The following is a 17,983-nucleotide window of genomic DNA, read 5'->3' on the forward strand; positions in this document are numbered from 1 at the left end:
CTTGCAAGTGATTATCCAAGGGGCTATAATCACTTCTGAGGCCATAATCGCTTTTCCTCAGAACCGATGGCTCTTTTCATAATCACTTCCAAACGAGCCCCGAATGGCTTCAGACAATGCTTCATCACCTAAGTGGCGAAACACAAGTTGCTCCGAAGACAGAAAAAATGAAAGAGAGACTCATTCATCCATGCATATGCAGCATACAATTCTGCAAATTGTCATTTTTGAATCGGTTACAAACTTCAAAAGGACTTTTGATTCAAATGGGAAGTTTCCACCTAAAAGCCAAAAGAACTTCTTGCTACTGATGAGTATTTTAACCTCCACACTACTTGAAACTTCCTCAACGAGTGAATTATGTCACCCAAAACATCCCCCTGAGTTACGGATTTTGTTACAGATTATGTTAGCACAAACTTGTTTACCCACCAGTGGGTGAACAAGGGTCGGAGAGTTGCATCACAGATTCAGTTCATTTACAACAACACATATATACAAAACTGGCATGTGTCTGTTGCAGCTTATCTTCACCCTCGAGTCAAGTCAATACCGGTGTGGGCATTTCTCAAATCAACTTGCCGCGAGCCAGGCCAAATGCCTGCTCCGGAGGGATTATAATTTTGAGTTGGTGGGGCACTGCTTGGTAGACCCAATTTCTCGCTATGCTGTGCCTCGGAATTCTCATCGCTATTGGGATCAGCCAGTTGCTTGTTCTTGGTCTTGGAGCCACCATATACGAAACTGCAAAGCACAACCTGCAACAACACATGAATCAGATCTCTCAATAGGTCTCCACATTCCTTCACTACAATTAGAACTGATAAAAAGTGCTTTTAAGATCGTCCATCGTCCGATGCTAGACAAATATCACGTCACAACATGTGCATGTGCAGACAACCAGCAGGAAATAGGCATTAGCATTGAGCCTAGAAACGTTGAACAAATTATTGAGCAGTAAACAAAATACCTGCACTGGAGTTGCTGCAATCAGCACTGCCACAGCACCACCAATGACATGACCATTAGGATTAGAAAGGGAAACGCTTATTCCCCCTGTTCGATTGCGAGGTCCACCATCCTCTGCAACTAAGTAAGAACCTGACAAGCATAATATCTGGAACCGACCCTGCAGAGCCACATAAACAACCGAGTTATAAAGGGAGGAATAAGCTAATTATTGCAAAAGTAAGTGCATTTTTATGAGCAATGATTCACTGTTTCTGCATTACTATGACAGACAATCTACTTGATAAAATCAAGACACATTTCCGGGAAGAATATATAAACCTTTTGAGCTGCTCCAGAATGGAACAAAAGAAAGAGAAATGTTGCTTCTTGGAGACAGAAGTAGGCATTCAAGCCTACTTAAACCTGGATAGTATCTGAGATTCTGAACTAATTACTATCGAACAGAGTCCGCTAACAGTTAACCCCACTCCTAATGGCACCTGTTCTCCTCTTAGTAATGCATTAACCAGTCCACTTTAATTATGTTAGGTTCGGCCATTGAGAAGGGTTGGCAACTGCCTAACCGATAATCACCATAAGCATCTCTGATTCTAACATTCCAATTATCTGGAGATCTCACTGAGACTTGCCGCTGTTATAGCCACCATCAACCCATAAATCATCAAACAGCCAGTGCGCTGTCACACGGCGACATAACCAATCACAAACTTACACAGAGCGGACAGCTCTTTGCAATTGTAAACATTACAATGCTCAACAACTAAATTACAGTTGCAACTTAAGGTATTTACAAGAAATGATTTAAACAAATAGAAGAAAATTTGCAGCTTCCTACCCTAGTTTTGGAATAGAAATTCTCAGTAAAACTGAGATCTGGTCCAACCCAGAAGGAAAAGGAACTAAAATGGAGTTATTTCTTCTGCTCCATATGTTTTTCCTACGGACATAATTTCTGCACTAATTTCTCATCAGGAACTAAAAATGCTCAAATTATTACAGAAAATGAGATGTGTTATACATATAACCAACCACAAACTTGCACAATGAGCCTGGACAGCTCTTCGCAATCATAAACGTTACAACACATCACTAACTGAACTAATTTGCAACTTTGGTATTGGCAAGAAATGTTTTTATACAATGAAAAAACATGAAGCATATCCCACTCTTGTAATTATCCGTAATTTAGATATAGTCCAACATAAAAGGAAAAGCATCTAAATTGGAATTCTTTCTTAGGCACAATAACGAGCAAAATTAGAGATAAAATTGAGTTAACCTCATATGTGACACTGACACCAGTAGATGCAGGCTCGCGTAGAGTTACTGAAGACACTGCACCATTTCCTGACAAGATGCATAGCGCCCTTGGTCTCTGTTGTGCAAACAACAATAATTTTGCAGCAATGTCCTATAGAAAAACAATAAGGAAAAAATTTTAACAGGGGCAGGAGCTCATGTGCATTTAAGCAATAAATCAACACATAATTATCATCCAAAAGCAAGTTCAACATTGACATTAAGACTTTCACCAAGAACCAGACACTAAAGAAACCAGTAAGGAAACAGTAGACAGACGAGTGTTGCATTCATATAGAGTAGCCTTACTTGCGTGTGTTTTTGCAATTGTATGTACTACATATCTCAACTTTCTGGAATCCTAGTGATACGGCCATTCCATTTAAGCAATAAATGAACACATAATTATCATCCAAAAGCAAGTTCAAGACACTGTACATGTTATAAACTTCTAATAATTCCTACCATGCTTTAACATAATAACAGGTAAAGCATTACGCAAAATTTTAATAGTGTAATTCTTATTCCCCTATAGATTCATGATCCAGAAACAATCACTGCAATATTCGAAAAACTATTTGGTTCTGAAGCTTCTTGTTAGCTATCTGAAGCAAGCATACTACGGGCTGGTAAGAATGATCAGTGCATCCTAGTATTCATCTGTTTTACTTTCCTTATGCATGAACTTAAGAGCTTATGCAGAATTGAAACCATAATTAAATAAAGACAATAAATAATGACAACCTCCTATGTCTTCACAAAGGGACTGTTGAACACAACATATTGGAGCAACTCCATTGTAGATCACAAAATGTTTGTGACATCAATTCTTAGTATCTTACTAATACGAGTGGTGTATGGCATACCTCTCCAGCTCCAATGGTGATAACATGGGGTGCAAAAGCTAATCCAGCTGAAGTGTTCATCCAATCCCCTGTGAAAACAGTTTAAAACGTCCATGACATAGTAAGAATAAGCCACCTTTATAATTCATGTGAGAAATAGAAAAACTTGAACTGGAAAATTACAAACATCTAAGCACTAACTATCATAAAAAATAAGTGTAGCGTACATAAAACAACTATAACATTAGAATCTACGACTGTTACTTCTGCGTGCATCTCTGTTTCTGAACTCCTATACATGTTTAAATGTTTGTGCTAAAAACTTGTTAGTGAGCACCTCAAGGACATTACTCGTAATTTACAAAATGCAGGAAGCTTAGTAACATTAGCAGAATTGGCATGAATTAACCACCATTTATAGAAATCAAATGAATGAAGTTGATAAGAAACTGCTAACAATAATGGGCACTACATGCTAGCCAACTAAATTTAGAAAAGCTGATAAAATTAGAACCATAAGCAAACAAAAGTAAGGCATAAAAAAAGGATATTAGAAATTGCACAGAGATTTACCAAGAGTAGCCAACTGTTGCTTCCTACCACTCCCAGGTGGCCTCCCTCTACTACGTTTCGGGGTCGGACTGGTTGAACCCGGTGTAGGAGTAGGTGTTGCAGACATGGGAGACAAGCCCAGAGAAACCGGCCCATCGGGGCCATACTTCCGGGGCCTCCCTCTTTTCTTCTTTACAGGCTGAGCTGAAGGCACTCCGGGAGCCACATTCATGGTACTGCCACGATGTTGAAAATTGGGTCTTGAAGGCTCTACTGAGAATGTTGATCCCACAGAGCTGACCCTCACATTGGACTGAGGTTGCATGAGTGTGCTTGAGATGGGCCTGAACCCAGGTGGAGCATGATGAAGTCCGCCGCCACCGCCAGTAGCCTGTGATCCAGGCATAGACCCACCAACCCCTCCTCCCCTATGGATGTAGTATGAAGCTGACCCACCAGACAATCCCATTGCTTCCCTCCCATCCATGCATTTACTAAGAGATTTGTCACCAAAAAACTCACTTTTTTGTCACCTAAAGATTGCTTCTACAAACCCTCTTGGTCAATTCTTCAGAAAAAGGAAAATTCGAACAAAATGGGGGAAAAAGTTAAAACATTATTTTCAAAAACCAAAAAAACGAGGGAAATAAATCCCCTTTAACCCTAAATCTTCAAAATACAGAAACAGAGTGAGCTTATAAAAAAAAGGGTTTTGCTTTAAGTTTCGGAAAATCTGAAAAAACCCTAAAAAGTTCTGACCTTTACCCACAGAAACAAGTAACCAAGTGACTGCAGAGCTTGAACAGTACGACCCCTACAGACCCATCACAGAAAATGCCCAGCAAATACCAAAATGTAGAAAATCAGGAGCTCAGGGAGCTACAGAGAAGCAAGAATAACAACCTGGCAGCTCTTGAGCCACTGCCTCAGACACGGCAACAGAACAAAACCCTAGATTTCAAATCTAGGGTTTTGACAGGAAAATGCAGGAGGTGGAAAAGGGGGAAAAAGGAGGGAGGAAAAGACAAAGGGAAGACGGGAAGGGGGGGTTGGGGTGGAAAAAATGAATTGAAAATTTGAGGTTTTGAATTAAAGTTGTGAGTGTGTGTGTGAGAGTGAGAGAGAGAGAAAGTGTGTGTGTGTGTGTGTGTGAACTGTGAACTACTAATTGAGAGAGAGACAGAGAGAGAGAGAGATAGAACTTTTTCCTTTTTCTTTAGTCTGATCTGAGGCCTGAGGGGAGTTGTGGTATGGTGTGGTGTGGTGTAAGCATCTCTGACTATTAGATAGGAAAGGCCTAATGCTATTGGACAGACATTGTGGAGTACCAACCAGGATGTCCTCATCAGATTGCCCTTGCTTGGGGCACAGAGCCCTCCAGGACCCCCAGTCCCCACATTCCTCTCCACTCTCCCTCTCTCACTTCTCTCTCTCGTTTCTCTCTTTAATGACCCCTTTGGTGTTGGCATCTTTTGCTGGGTTAGGTTCAACAGATTGTTTATCTCATGTAAACAGTGCTAGGAGACGAAAGAAAAGTAATACTTTAGTTATTGGAATGGGTTAGAAATTGGTCTTGGGCCGGTCTCAAATGGGAGACAGATTGTTATAGAATGTGAGTTTATTTCTTTTTCCGAGCCATTAATACACGATCATCATGATTTTTTCAAACTACTACTACGAGATCGTATGTTAAGAGTTTAAAATATAGCATTGTCGTAGAGATTTAATGGCATTGTTTAAGTGATTTAAGACGTCACAATGACAATAAATCTATTAAGTATAAATGTAGGAAAAGATGTTTTCCTTCAATGTTATTGGCGTAACAATATCGAGACAAATGGAGCAATAGCAAAGTCATATGGATTATAAACAAATTAATTAGTAATTAGCGTGGTCAATAAAGTGTTTATTGTTAAGTTACTGGTCTAAAACTAAAATATAAGAACATGTTTTCAAACTTGACCATACAAGTGGGAGTAAAAGTCATGACCCACATGACACCCACCTTTGTTTTGGTATTTTGTACCCGAATTTACACTCTCTTGTCTAATTGAATCTAGCAGTCCAAATAAAGGTGAAAATGATATTATGTTAAATTACACCCATGATTTAAGTGATTCGAAACTTTTTTTGGTCCAAATGAAGATGATGGAATGGACCCAATCAAGGCTAGCCAATGTAAACTATCACCAATTAGGAAGATTTCCGTTGATTGATGTGATCACGAGACAAGGTATATGGACTTAACTGAAACTTGTAAATACAAACTTCAAGGAAAAGAAAATGATCCCCAATCAAACACACAAACTTATCATTTTATTCTCCTCAATTCCTCTCTAGGAGCAGCGCAATGTAATCCATAGTCTATCGCTTTTCAATTTCCTTTCAATACAAGTTTTTAATGTACTTTATGTTATTAATTAGTTTATTTTGTGCAAGTTAAATGCAGTTTTCTTTTTAATTTTTAATTTTTTACACACTTTACTTTCCGTCTTGCTTTTGCAATTTTATTTAATTTCAAAGCACTTTTATTTTTACCCACTCACTCTTCATTTAATTTACTTTCTCACAAGTAGATTAATTTTAATTTCATTTATTCTAAATTCTTTTTACTTTTTCGCTCAATCCTTACCTTCACCATTTATCATTATTTTGGTTGTTGCTTCAAAGCCTTGTCTTTGAGGTAAAAAACCGTTCAATCGTTTGATTAGAAGTCAAATCTAAGGTGCAAACGCAATTCACGCTCACATTTTTTCTACATCGGTCAATTTAGTTCACATGGTGACACACACTCACGCATCAAAACAAAGAAAGACTAAATCCTAAAAATAAAAAGGGAAAAAGTTTTGGCATGCCCAGTGGCATACTGTCTATGAGCAACCAATATGGATTGTAATATTCATATCGGTGGATAAACTACGGTGAGTATGGGTTTAGTAGCCAATACATACGAAATGAACAATATGGCTTTAGTGGCCAAAATGACTAAGGCAACCAATATGCCTCTGTTTAGGCCGAAAAATATTGGTTTGGGCCGAGCACTAAGTTGTTCTCGACCCAGAGACCGTACTTAGGAGTCATTGGGGGTCATCCAGTTTATGGGCCACATAGCCAAGGCCGGCCGTGTCCTATTAGGAATCCATGGGTAGTTGAATCCTGATACGAGATGGAGTTTCGATTAGATAAGGATGTTGGAGTTTGGGATTGAATCCGGCTTGATAACAAGTTGAGTTCAAAGTCCTAGTAGGAGTAGGAGTAGAACTGGTTAAGATAAGGGGGGATCGAGGAAAGGAGTCCTACTCCGAGAATGGTTGTGATTCGATTGGAAGCAGGATAGCTACTATAAATAAGAGGAGGAGGACATCATTCAAGCCCCCTCCAATTCAACACACAAACTGCCATGCGCAAACCCTTGCTTTCGCGAAACCTCTCAACAACCTTGAGATTTTTATTTTCTCTTTTCGCCGACACATCTTCAGTTTGGATAAACAGCACTGTGAAGGCAACCGGTGAACATGTTCAGTTTGGATAAACAACACTATTACCGTAGAATCAGCCGACCGCGGAGCACCTTCAGTTTGGATAAACAGCACTAAGTCGAGGCTGACTGGTTATCTATCCAAGTCTCGGTCGAGAAGGATTTTCGAATCCTTATTGGCAGAGGTCATCTCATCAGCCTTCTTGGTGAAGTGAGGTGTTACTGGGGCTCGGCACATTGAACGCCGAGTTGTTTTATGATTGGATACTCACAAGTAGGCTTTAGAGTTTGGCATTCCGACGGTCGAACCACATTTTCCATCAAGACATATATCTGTTTTGAGTATTTGTGCCCCTATACTCTGGTGTTGATTCAGTGTGCTTATTATACTCGTACGAATATAATCACTGTGACCGAATCCGGCGCCAACGATTTGTGAACTTCACAGAACTAGTAGCTTTGTCTTCAGACTCTAGAACCTGAATGCCGAGACGTGTTCCTTCCTTGGCCGCAGTCGCAAGATCAAGAAGTCAGTCGCGTGCTCAATGCAACATCAACATATTTTACTCCTCGGCCGAGCTTGGCCGAAGAGTTGGTAAACCCGCACATAACCGAATGACGTAGTTAGCTCATTAGTTACTCGGTCTACGCGCCACGTAGGCTTGGTAGTTTTTAAGTTCAACAGCCTCTAATGACATTATTGTAACACGATGTTTGGATAAGGCAATTTAAGATTACTAAAGAATTTTACACTGGCATAAATTGAAATGAAGAAATTTTATTTTCTAGAATTTGTGAACTTTCTTATTTGGTTAACCTAAAATAACAACAGAATTTTTTATTTTTAGACTCTCACTCATGGAAATTCAGAAATAACACATATTTACATGAAACTTGAGCTTGTGAATTTTCTTGTTCAGTTGTAATAGTGGTCAATATGACCAAAATAATTCAACCAACATAACTAATGGTTCGGATTATGAATTTGGCCAAACAAATTACTCAAACTAGGGGTGATATTCTAAGGTCCTCTTTTTGAGGACCTGTGAAGGCCTCTTTTATATAGGCATAGGATTTAATTTAAACGGATGAGTTTATATAATCCTATTACACCTAAACAAAATCAAAACACGCTAAAAAAAAAAAAAATGGGTTCATGCTCAAATTTTTTACGGCTGCAGGTTGAAGGAGAGCAGCGCGAATTCCGATTTCACAGTGTCCTCGGAAAATTAAAATTCCCTTTGAAGCTACGAAAATGTATTTCCTTTGTAGTTGTATTGATTTCAATTTCTCCTAATTTTCCCGTCCCCATTTTTGAAAAAAGTAGAATCACGTTGATGTTTATCGTAGAATGGAATTAATTGAGTACCATTCTTCTTTTAATTAGGTCTCATAGTAACCCAGAAATGCTTTCCTAATTGAGCACCATTCTATTTTATATTTCTTTGTGGTGGTGGTTCAACCTCAACCCCATTCTTCTTTTTTTTTTTTTTTTGCTTCACTTTTAATTTTAATTGCAGATGGTTGTATGATGGAGGAACAATCTTACCAGGGACGATCTTGAACCGGTATCAACGATCTTCAAGGGTGGGAGCAGAGCGGTAGAGAGGGAGGGTCGGGACGACGTCCTTGACGAAATATTTCCTTTGAGATCGAACGGGTTACATTTTTGCTCATCTCTCTCGGGAAACAGGAATGAAGGATGAGTTTGAACCCTATTTCTATTTGTTAGCATGTTTTGATTTTATTTAGGTGTAACAGGATTATATAAACTCATCAGTTTTTCTACCATTAGATTAATTTTATGGCTCAGATAAAAGAGTTCCTCACAGGTCCTAGAAAAAGAGGACCTTAAGAGAGCATCTGACTAACAGCCTTGAACAACTCCATCTCCTTCACAAAGGGAAAAGGAAAGGGAGAGAGGTGGCCCGAGAGTAAATTGACATAAAGCATATGGAGGAGGAGTCGGCCTTTGAATTTGTTACTCAAGTCGACAACGTTAATGAAACCCCCACTTCCATTGATTGAGGAAAATGCAAATACCATACAAGATGAAAGTCAACAAATAGCCTAGTTCGACGACCAAAATACTGACGAAATGTCAATTTTTAAAACCACTACCATATATCAAAGTTGGTCGATCAACCAGACTTGGGGGGCATGAAAAAAGGGCCAAAATAATGACCAAAAGTTATATGGGTTTAGGGTTTGGCTGAGAGAAGAGTGAGGCTGAATTATTCGATAGGGAGATGCACCACAGGTGGCCAAAGGATTACAAGCTTTGGTCCGCTTATTGAAGTGGCATGATTCTTTTGCTAATTGATGGTTGATCGCTATCTAATCTGATAATTCAATGCTAAAAAAAAAAAAATTGAAATGTTATATGAATTTATACTCTTTTTTTTCAATTTGTCATATAAAGTAAATTTTAACTCATTCATTATATTAATTTTTTGAAATCATCAATTTGTCATCTCCTAAATCTCTGAAGTTTTTCATTTAAAATAAGTCATGTGCTTCTTGTTTTTATATTTTTATATTTATAGTTATACGAAGATATATTTACACTAGGGTAGGGTATATTGTTTTTGGACTTGTGGGATCCTTTTCATAAGTTCTCTAGTTCTATTCGGTAAGCACAAAAAAAATTTGGCTGGTAAAAAAAAATTAATGAAAATTGTTGGCTATAGTGATAGGAATTTTAGTACATGTGCAAAACAGATTAAAATCACACAAAATACTTGTAAGAGAACATGTAGTTGTAATATAAACGGCTATAATAAAGTCATTCTCCACAAGAATATTTAAAAAATTATATTTAATCTAAATCTTAATTCATTACTTAAAACAAAGTTTTAGAAAATATGTTGATTTTATGACCTAGATTAACAAAACTGATTTTAATTAAAAAGATTAGAAAAATCTGCAATATTAAAGAAAGGGAAAGAAAATAATTTTTGAAAATTAAGTTGTAAAAGCACTAGAGTTCCACCGTCACCTTAACAATCGTATGTAATTTATCAATTATTTATGAATTAGACATGCAACTTTGAAGGTTAGGTTTTCCTAATGTATATTCTACTTTGACCTCCAACCTAGAACGTATATCAAACATGCAATTCAGATCACATTTAAACAAAAAAGACTTATAAAGCTTTATTAAAACTCTTTGAAAAATCATGCAACCATTAAGACGTGGTGTTCGCTTTAAGTGAACTTACAATTATTAACCACAAGAAGTCATAACCAATTTCAAGAAACCTTCCGACAAAATTGCATTAAATTACTTTTCTAAAGATCCTAATGGTAGCTAAGCATTAAGATGATAGTTTAAATATAGTGATTAATAATTCAAAGTACACATGCATAATATCATAAGCAATTAAATAAAAACTACATATTCATGCTAATTTTCATGGCCTCGCTGTCACATCCCCGCCTGGGCACCATTGCATGTCAGGCTCGACTCCGTCATAGCACGATATTGTCCGCTTTGGGCCCCAACTATGCCTTCACGGTTTTGTTTCTGGGAACTCACGAGTAACTTCCTAGTGGGTCACCCATCATGGGAGTGCTCTCGCGCTACTCGCTTAAATTCGGAGTTCCGACGGAACCCGAAGCCAGTGAGCTCCCAAAAGGCCTCGTGCTAGGTAGAATATACATTTAAGGATCACTCTCCTGGGCGATGTGGGATGTTACACTCGCCCTAGCAAAAGAAAGTTAATTATACGTATTCATAATTAAAATCAAAATGAATTTTATTGAAATAGAAAAAGAGTTAAAACACCTTAAAAGTAAAAGTCTCAGAATCTTCAAAAGCTCTAGCCAAATTACTCTCTCCAAAGTTGTACAAAGAAGACGACTAGGGCTAGCCAAAAGGCCTTATTTATGCTACTACAGTTGAAATCATTCCTAGAAAATGTCTTAGAATAAAACTAGGAAATAAAATAAATAAAGAGAAACTAGGAAACAATCTCCTAGTCAAACATGGAGAATATGCCATCAAACTGATCAACCACGTTTTTAGCTACAAAAAGCTCCAAAACAGGTTCAAGATAGCTTATTTTAAAGACATTCTGAACATATCTCCATGAGGGTCCGAACCCAAAAGAGACAATCTTGGACGCCAAAAAACCCAAATAAGCCCAAAAACGTCACTTTGGCAGCATTGCACGCTGCTCATTCATTTCATCGCCATAAATAATCCGTTAGGTAGAAAAATCTGAAACGTTGAGAGACTCACAAACATCTTCCAATTGAAATCACTCCAAAATTCATCTATTTGATCACTTTTTCTCAAGAGGAAGTTGAAAGTCTTACATTGAAAATATAATTCAAAGTATCAAAATTTCACCAAGATAATTACCAAAACATACCAAGAATATGGGAAAATATATAATATGAAATCAAACCATCATAGAGATTATTTGAGCAACACATGTATATATTAACAATTAAAAAAAAAGTATGAACTCAAAACAAATCTAATTCCATAAAAATTTAAGGCCTAGTAGATGGTGAACCAAGACTCCTTCCATAAATGAAAGAAGAAAGTTTGAATCTTACCCTTGAAGCTCATCCTTGTTTTTACAAGGCAACCACCCAAGTGGAGGACCTTCAAATCCTCTACTTGCTCCTTGAATCTTTGTTTCTTCCTTACTCCTTTGCTCCTTGAGAATTTGATGAAAGGATTCTTCAAGCAGCAAAGAGATGACACCTCTAAGTCCACACACCATGGATGTGATGTGAAGACAAGATGGATAAACTAGGAGAAGTTTTGATGCTAATAAAACTTTTTCTAGTTGGCTGGCTAAAGAGAGTTTGTGTGCCTCCAAACTTTCTCTCTAAAGAACCCTAATGAGTTTTTGCCTATAAAGTCACTTTTACACACACTCACAAGTGAGTGGCATAAGTGAAATTGAGGCCAATCCTCATGTATAGCCAGCTACCCTAGTGTAGGTGGGCTTGTGTCTCATTTTGTTTAAGTTGTCATACAAAGTTTAATGGACCTTATGGATCAAAGCCTATTGGGCCTAGAAAACCCAAAACTAATTTGAAGCCTAATACAAACCTTTCTTATAATAAATAACTAATTAATTAATTTTGACCATACACAAACAAACTATTTAATTGCTTATATCCATCCCAGTTACATATCTTTCATCTCACCCTAATATGATGTATGATCCATTAGATTCCAATTAGCGAGGCAGTGAATGATTGTAACTCTTACTAAACAATTGTGAATTAAAACTTACTTTCAATCTCCTTATGACGAAGATTAATGATTACTAATCTTCAGGGCTTTCACAAACCATGAGTGACACCTAACAGCATGCCATGACTACCCAAGCCAAATAGAAGTGGTTGAAGAACTTATTCAGTTACAACTACAATGCAATACGTGCTTCTCTAATTCAATACTCTTGACCACATTGTTTAGTTGATAAACTGTTTGGTGGAGACTTTATTTCATGTCTACTATCCAATACGATACTTCTGTATATGATTCTAGTGAATATGATTTGAAACATTATTCCTAAGTCATATTCATATGCTTTGGCCAAACACTCTCGAATCATATCTTAGAGTATTCTTATTCTGCTATGGAAGGTTAGAGGTCCCTTGTTGTACACTTACATGTCTCTACGGATAAATTAATGACCCCAACAATGCTAGGAACATGGCCAAGATGAGGCATGTACTTTGTTACATGGTCAAATGATGAAAGACATACCCAAAAGGCATATGTGGTGTCTCAAGAAAAATGACTACTTGTATTTGTGTGTATGTATAAGTATATATAGATATATACATATATATATATATATATGTTAATGTATGTCTATGTCCATGTATATATATATATATATTATGCATATGTATATGTACTTTCGTCTTAGGACTGACATTATTTTGCTTCACCGGCTAATTATTCGAAATGCCGTCAAATTTGAGCATTGGGTGTTGACGCACTCCTTTAGTTAATTTATAGAGGTATTTATTAATTTCTCTCCTGAACTTGTGATTATTGGCCAATTTTTCCCCTCAACTTTAATTTTGGCCAATTTCCTCTCTCAACTCTCATAATTAGTCAATTCCCTCCCTCAACTTTAATTTGGCCAATTTCCCCCCTCAACTCTCATAATTAGTCAATTTGCACCCTACTGTTAATTTTTTTAATTTGATCATAATTAAACAAGTGTGTGTAAGAAACTAAATAAGATGTATGTTAATCATTTTCCTATGTCTTTATCCTATTACAAATAGATTAAAATTTAGAATTTTACAATTTATCATAGATAGTATTATTAGTCATAATAAATCAGTATGGAGTAATTTTATTTGATTTTTTACTATACAAAATTGATAACGAAAATGATTGATGTGTACATTTTTGTATGTGAATACAATTTTCTTTATGAAAGTGAAAGCAAAGTTCAAGTAAATTGCGGAGAATCGAGCTTTAGTGCAAAAATAGCTAGTCAATTCATAATTTTCGACTCCTTATTAAGAATAACCCATTTTATTGAAATAGGTCTGATCCATGAGTTTAGGATTATTATTTCTTCTTCTACATGCTTTAAACCCGATTCATAACTTTTTCTTATAATCAACCCATATCACATACTAATTGTATTATGTTTTTGTACATTTTACCCTATATTATGCATGTGAGTTTATGTTAATTTTAGTACTTTGTTGGAAGTTATTAGAAAGATTGAAAGAAAAAAGAAAGAATAGATGGAAAGTTAAAAAAAATTAACAGTAGGGTGCAAATTGACTAATTATGAGAGTTGAGGAGGGAAATTGGCCAAATTTAAGTTGATGAGAGAAATTGACTAATTATGAGAGTTGAGGGGGGGGAAATTGGCCAAAATTAAAGTTGAGGGGGGAAATTGGCCAATTGTCACAAGTTCAGAGGGGAATTGATGAATACCTCTAATTTATAAACTAACATGACAAGTTTTTCAATCCGCCACACCGCGTGGGCAAATTTTTTTGTGAAAATCGAACATGGTGGTACTTGAGAAACAGTTTCAAAACCGCAAATGTTTTGCACTCGAAAAGGCATCTACGCAACTTAAGACACAAGGATGAAGATAGTCCGAGATCAAGTTCCACAACTTTACACCGGTATCAGTGCAAATCCAAGCATCCACACCAGAAGCATCCTTGATTCCGCCCTGGTAAAGAGAACATTTTTCCATCTGCGTGACAAAACGTTGCAGCTCTCTTACAACAAACCTCAGCCCTCCATTTTTGTAGATTAAAAACCAGCGGATGTGATGAGTTGATATGCACAATACACAGCTCATGCCTGAAAAATATAATGTGGTACAGTGGTACCGGTCTGTTTGTCAATAGGACTGGAGTGCTTTGTGGGTTTGTTTGTTATGCAAGAAAAGAGTTGCCAAGAAAATCGACCGGGAACAAACTCTGGAAAAATTCTCCCCAAAACGACTTAAACGGAAAGCTTGAGAACTTAACTATGTTATGTCAGTACTAACTATAATCTTAGTTTTGAGCATTACAATACAAAGTCCAGAAGGACAAAATTGGAGTCATCGTCATCGTTGAGACTCAAGAGTGTATATATCTTCACCAAAAATTTCATTTGTGATACTTTTGATCACAGCTCCAATAGCTCAGGAAAGTACCAAGTTTGCTTACCAGTCAGGTCAACGATCTTAGAACCTTACCAATTCAATTCTTGTATGATAGGTGATCCGCAGAGTATATCTTGAGTGCAGTCGTAACGTAATCGCTCTGTAATGAGCAAGTAAGAAACAGCTATATCCATTCAGAGACACCTTACTGAGTGACGTCAGACTTCAGCTCTCTGTTCACATAATCCAAGTATCCCTGACAAATATGGAAATATAAATTCCTGTTAGCACCCAACACTCTGAAAACTGATTGAGATGAATGCTATTTGTATTGTCTACCTGAAACAACCAAAGAATTAGTTCTCGTTTGATAACCACCATTTCACATGATTGAGATATGCAGAAAGTACATATGGGAGAAAGGATAGATGAAGAAAGTTGGTGGGAGAGAAGAAATAAAGAATAATGAACGAAAATGAAATCTTGAGAGGGAAAACAACTCACAGTAGCTTTTGGTTTTTAGTTTTCATTTTGTGTACATTTCTTCTACATCTATCATAAATTTCCCCATATCTCAAGCATAAATAGTGCAAAAATAAAAAACTAAAAAAAATGGTCATCAAAAGGGTCCCTTACAATATTTATTCAGTTTTATCTAGCACAATCCGACACCTTTCATTGGATTCTATGTAACAGAAGAAAACATACAAAGCTACCTGGAGTATACCAACAGCAGCAAACTTGTCCATAATTGTCTTGGACTGAACTGGAGGCAGATTCAAAGGCTTCAACAGTAGTTCCACATTCTGTTTGCGGTAAAATAAAATCTGAGATTCTAGATCGCTTACAAAATAAGGATACTTGTTGTGTAATTTGTAATAATAGCCTAACTCTTAAGTGTAGGCTGCTCTCTTGCTGGCAAACAAAGTACAAGCAAGATCTTTAACATTTGAAACACAAAAACTGCAAAACCTAACGGATAGTAAATTAACACTAGACACATCCAAGTTAGCAGCAGTGCCCATATGATGAATGAATAGTGTGTCAGAAGCATCATGTCACAAGACTAAATAATTTTCCCACACTATATGCACTAACCTTTGATGTAAATCCCTCGTCCCAATATGTATACTTTAAGCCTTCCAGTTTTCTTGTCTTAGAGAGGTCGTCAATGAAAAGCTTCACTTGGACAGCCTAAACAAAGACGAGCAAATCATGATAAAAAAAAAATGAGAGAGTCCCCACATAGACAACTCAAGCTAAGAATACACACATCAGGAGTCCCTTTTTGTCTGTCGAATGGGTATCCAACAATGAAGCCCACCAGAGAAAGCTCAGAAATCTGCATACAGAAACAGAAGGAATTATGAATCTGACTTGGGAACTAACATGGACCAAGGTTTCAAACAGTCTTACATCACTGATGTACTATCATGTATGATTTGTACGCATGCTTGGTTACATGCCTGTTACGCCTAGAAATCTAATGATATTGAATACATGGGTATGACCAGGAGAAACCAAAGTTCCTAAACTCATGAGAAGTTCAGAACCAATCATGAAGAAAAACTAAATGCATATAGATATCTTTGAGGCAGCATCTAATGTTGCATTAGCATGATTTCTAGACTTCACTCTGAAAATTACTTGTGTTTAAAACATATAAGATTACGATAATGTCTTTGGCCACATATTGCTATAGAAATGTGTATAACACGGATACAGAAGAAAGCAATGAGAGGCATTTGGCCAATTATCTGACAAGAACAAAACTATTAACATGTTGCATGAGTCCTATCCCTATCGTATTGTAACCAATGTTTAAAATTTCTTCGATATGGTCGATATTTGCATGGAAATATCCAAAAAATTAAAGAAAGATATGGTAAAGGGGGGGAGGGGGTGATGTCTAAACTTCACCTCTTATCAGAGAAACGCTTAAGTTTAGGCTAAAATTGACATATATAGTCGATATTCTTAAGTTTAGGCTAAAATTGACATATAGTCGATATTGCTGACACATCTGTTAAAATAGCGGAGAAACTCATATTTCGTTCAAACCAAAGTTTGACAACATACCCAAAGTTTCATTTTAAATTTCCAGAATTTAACAGTGCCAGAACATCTGTAACTTCAATTTCCAGAATTTAACTTGTAAATGGCCCTTCAATTAACATAAACAAGTAAATAAAATCAGGAAATGAACAAAAAAAAAAAAAAAAAAAAAAACTCACCAAACTCTGAAAATCGGCGGCCATCAAACCAATATTTGATTTCTTCCTCAACAGAACACTGCGGAGCATCAAATATTAAGAGACCCAAACTCATATGTGAACCATAATTTGAAGATTTACAGGAGGAAATTATTCCAGTACCTCAAGGGCGACGCAATCTTGTTATGAAGATCCGAAACGGCTACGCCGACGTACTTGTCACCGACGTCCAAACCCAGCAACCGCCCGCGTTCCAGAGTATTGGCCTTGAGCAGATCCTGGAACAAGTTCAGCGGCTTCACGTACCTCATCTAATTCGATGCGAATTTGTCCCAAATATATTTGATGAACTCACTTATGGATTTTGTCCTACACTTACGGCGTCGACTGATTAGCGAGGGTTTTCTTGTTTTTTTGGTTTTTAAACAAACCATGTTATGAGGAGAGGTTTAGTTAGGGTTTAAAGTTCATTAGGTTCTTACCTGTATAATGATTAATGAATAGTTCTAATTCGTTTTCCACAATAATCTAACTTTAAACTTCTTACGGGAAATTTTAGTTGAACTCATCTAATCTATTTCTACATCCAACCTACTCTTTGTACCCATTTGATTTTTAACTAAACTATTAATATCTCTTTAAACCCAAATTTGATACCTAATACACCCACATAAACCCAATTCAATATGTGGATTTATTTTTACACCCATTTGATATTTAGAAGCTAAATTTGATGTGTTCAGACCTAAGTTCTTTGCATGGTTTTCCACAAAAGCTGATAATTCAAGTGTCACCTGCATGCTAAAAATCACTTCGAAAAGCGATCTGTATAGTTATGGGGTTGTCCTTATGGAGATCATAACTGAGAAAATGCCGGTGGACCCATCATTCACAGATGGGCAAGTTTGCAAATTTGCAAGATAAAAATCAATGGCTCTCAAGGCCGTTCATGTCTTTGATGTTCCAAACCTCGATCAAGTCACAGAAAATGCTGCTGCATTGGCCATACATTCT

At 36.9% G+C, this 17,983-nt stretch overlaps 2 protein-coding genes and 1 long non-coding RNA gene across 5 annotated transcripts; 1 reads left to right on the top strand and 2 right to left on the bottom strand.

Moving 5' to 3' along the window:
* Positions 1-161: 161 nt before the first annotated feature.
* Positions 162-5,123, bottom strand: LOC114821160 (AT-hook motif nuclear-localized protein 5-like). 2 transcript variants are annotated; one of them, XM_070811994.1, is made up of 6 exons: positions 4,428-4,782; positions 3,690-4,236; positions 3,138-3,205; positions 2,252-2,383; positions 971-1,129; positions 162-758 (listed from the first exon to the last, which is right to left on the bottom strand). In XM_070811994.1, exons 2-6 carry the CDS (start codon positions 4,153-4,155, stop codon positions 531-533), a joined length of 1,053 nt encoding a protein of 350 aa, XP_070668095.1. In that variant the 5' UTR covers positions 4,156-4,236; positions 4,428-4,782; the 3' UTR covers positions 162-530. The 2 variants fall into 2 exon arrangements, with proteins under 2 accessions (XP_070668095.1, XP_070668094.1); XM_070811993.1 differs by having other exon boundaries at positions 3,690-5,123.
* Positions 5,124-8,267: 3,144 nt separating this feature from the next.
* LOC139191499 (uncharacterized) lies at positions 8,268-9,008 on the top strand. Its single transcript, XR_011575576.1, has 2 exons — positions 8,268-8,403; positions 8,667-9,008. It is a non-coding gene; the product is annotated as an uncharacterized lncRNA (long non-coding RNA).
* A 5,587-nt stretch (positions 9,009-14,595) lies between these two features.
* On the bottom strand, positions 14,596-17,489 carry GRF1 (uncharacterized LOC103454749). Of its 2 annotated transcripts, NM_001293855.1 has the most exon segments (6): positions 14,599-15,012; positions 15,473-15,562; positions 15,855-15,950; positions 16,030-16,098; positions 16,991-17,048; positions 17,132-17,433. In NM_001293855.1, coding segments are annotated over 6 exon segments (513 nt in total). In that variant the 5' UTR covers positions 17,281-17,433; the 3' UTR covers positions 14,599-14,961.
* Between the last annotated feature and the right edge of the window lie 494 nt (positions 17,490-17,983).

This window comes from Malus domestica, chromosome 14 (assembly GCF_042453785.1).
Source record: "Malus domestica chromosome 14, GDT2T_hap1".
NCBI classification, from domain to species: Eukaryota; Viridiplantae; Streptophyta; class Magnoliopsida; order Rosales; family Rosaceae; genus Malus; species Malus domestica.

What these genes read in the sequence shown, in the direction of transcription:
- LOC114821160 (XM_070811993.1), bottom strand. Translation starts at nt 4,155, where the DNA reads ATGGATGGGAGGGAAGCAATGGGATTGTCTGGTGGGTCAGCTTCATAC. An exon ending in GCAACAGTTGGCTACTCTTG is followed by an intron (nt 3,206 to 3,689) that starts GTAAATCTCTGT and finishes CTGTTTTCACAG; the next exon opens with GGGATTGGATGAACACTTCA. An exon ending in GTGTCAGTGTCACATATGAG is followed by an intron (nt 1,130 to 2,251) that starts GTTAACTCAATT and finishes GTGGCTCTGCAG; the next exon opens with GGTCGGTTCCAGATATTATG.
- GRF1 (XM_008394352.4), bottom strand. Translation starts at nt 17,280, where the DNA reads ATGAGGTACGTGAAGCCGCTGAACTTGTTCCAGGATCTGCTCAAGGCC. An exon ending in GACAAAAAGGGACTCCTGAT is followed by an intron (nt 15,951 to 16,029) that starts GTGTGTATTCTT and finishes GTCTTTGTTTAG; the next exon opens with GCTGTCCAAGTGAAGCTTTT. An exon ending in ACGAGGGATTTACATCAAAG is followed by an intron (nt 15,013 to 15,854) that starts GTTAGTGCATAT and finishes CATATTTGTCAG; the next exon opens with GGATACTTGGATTATGTGAA.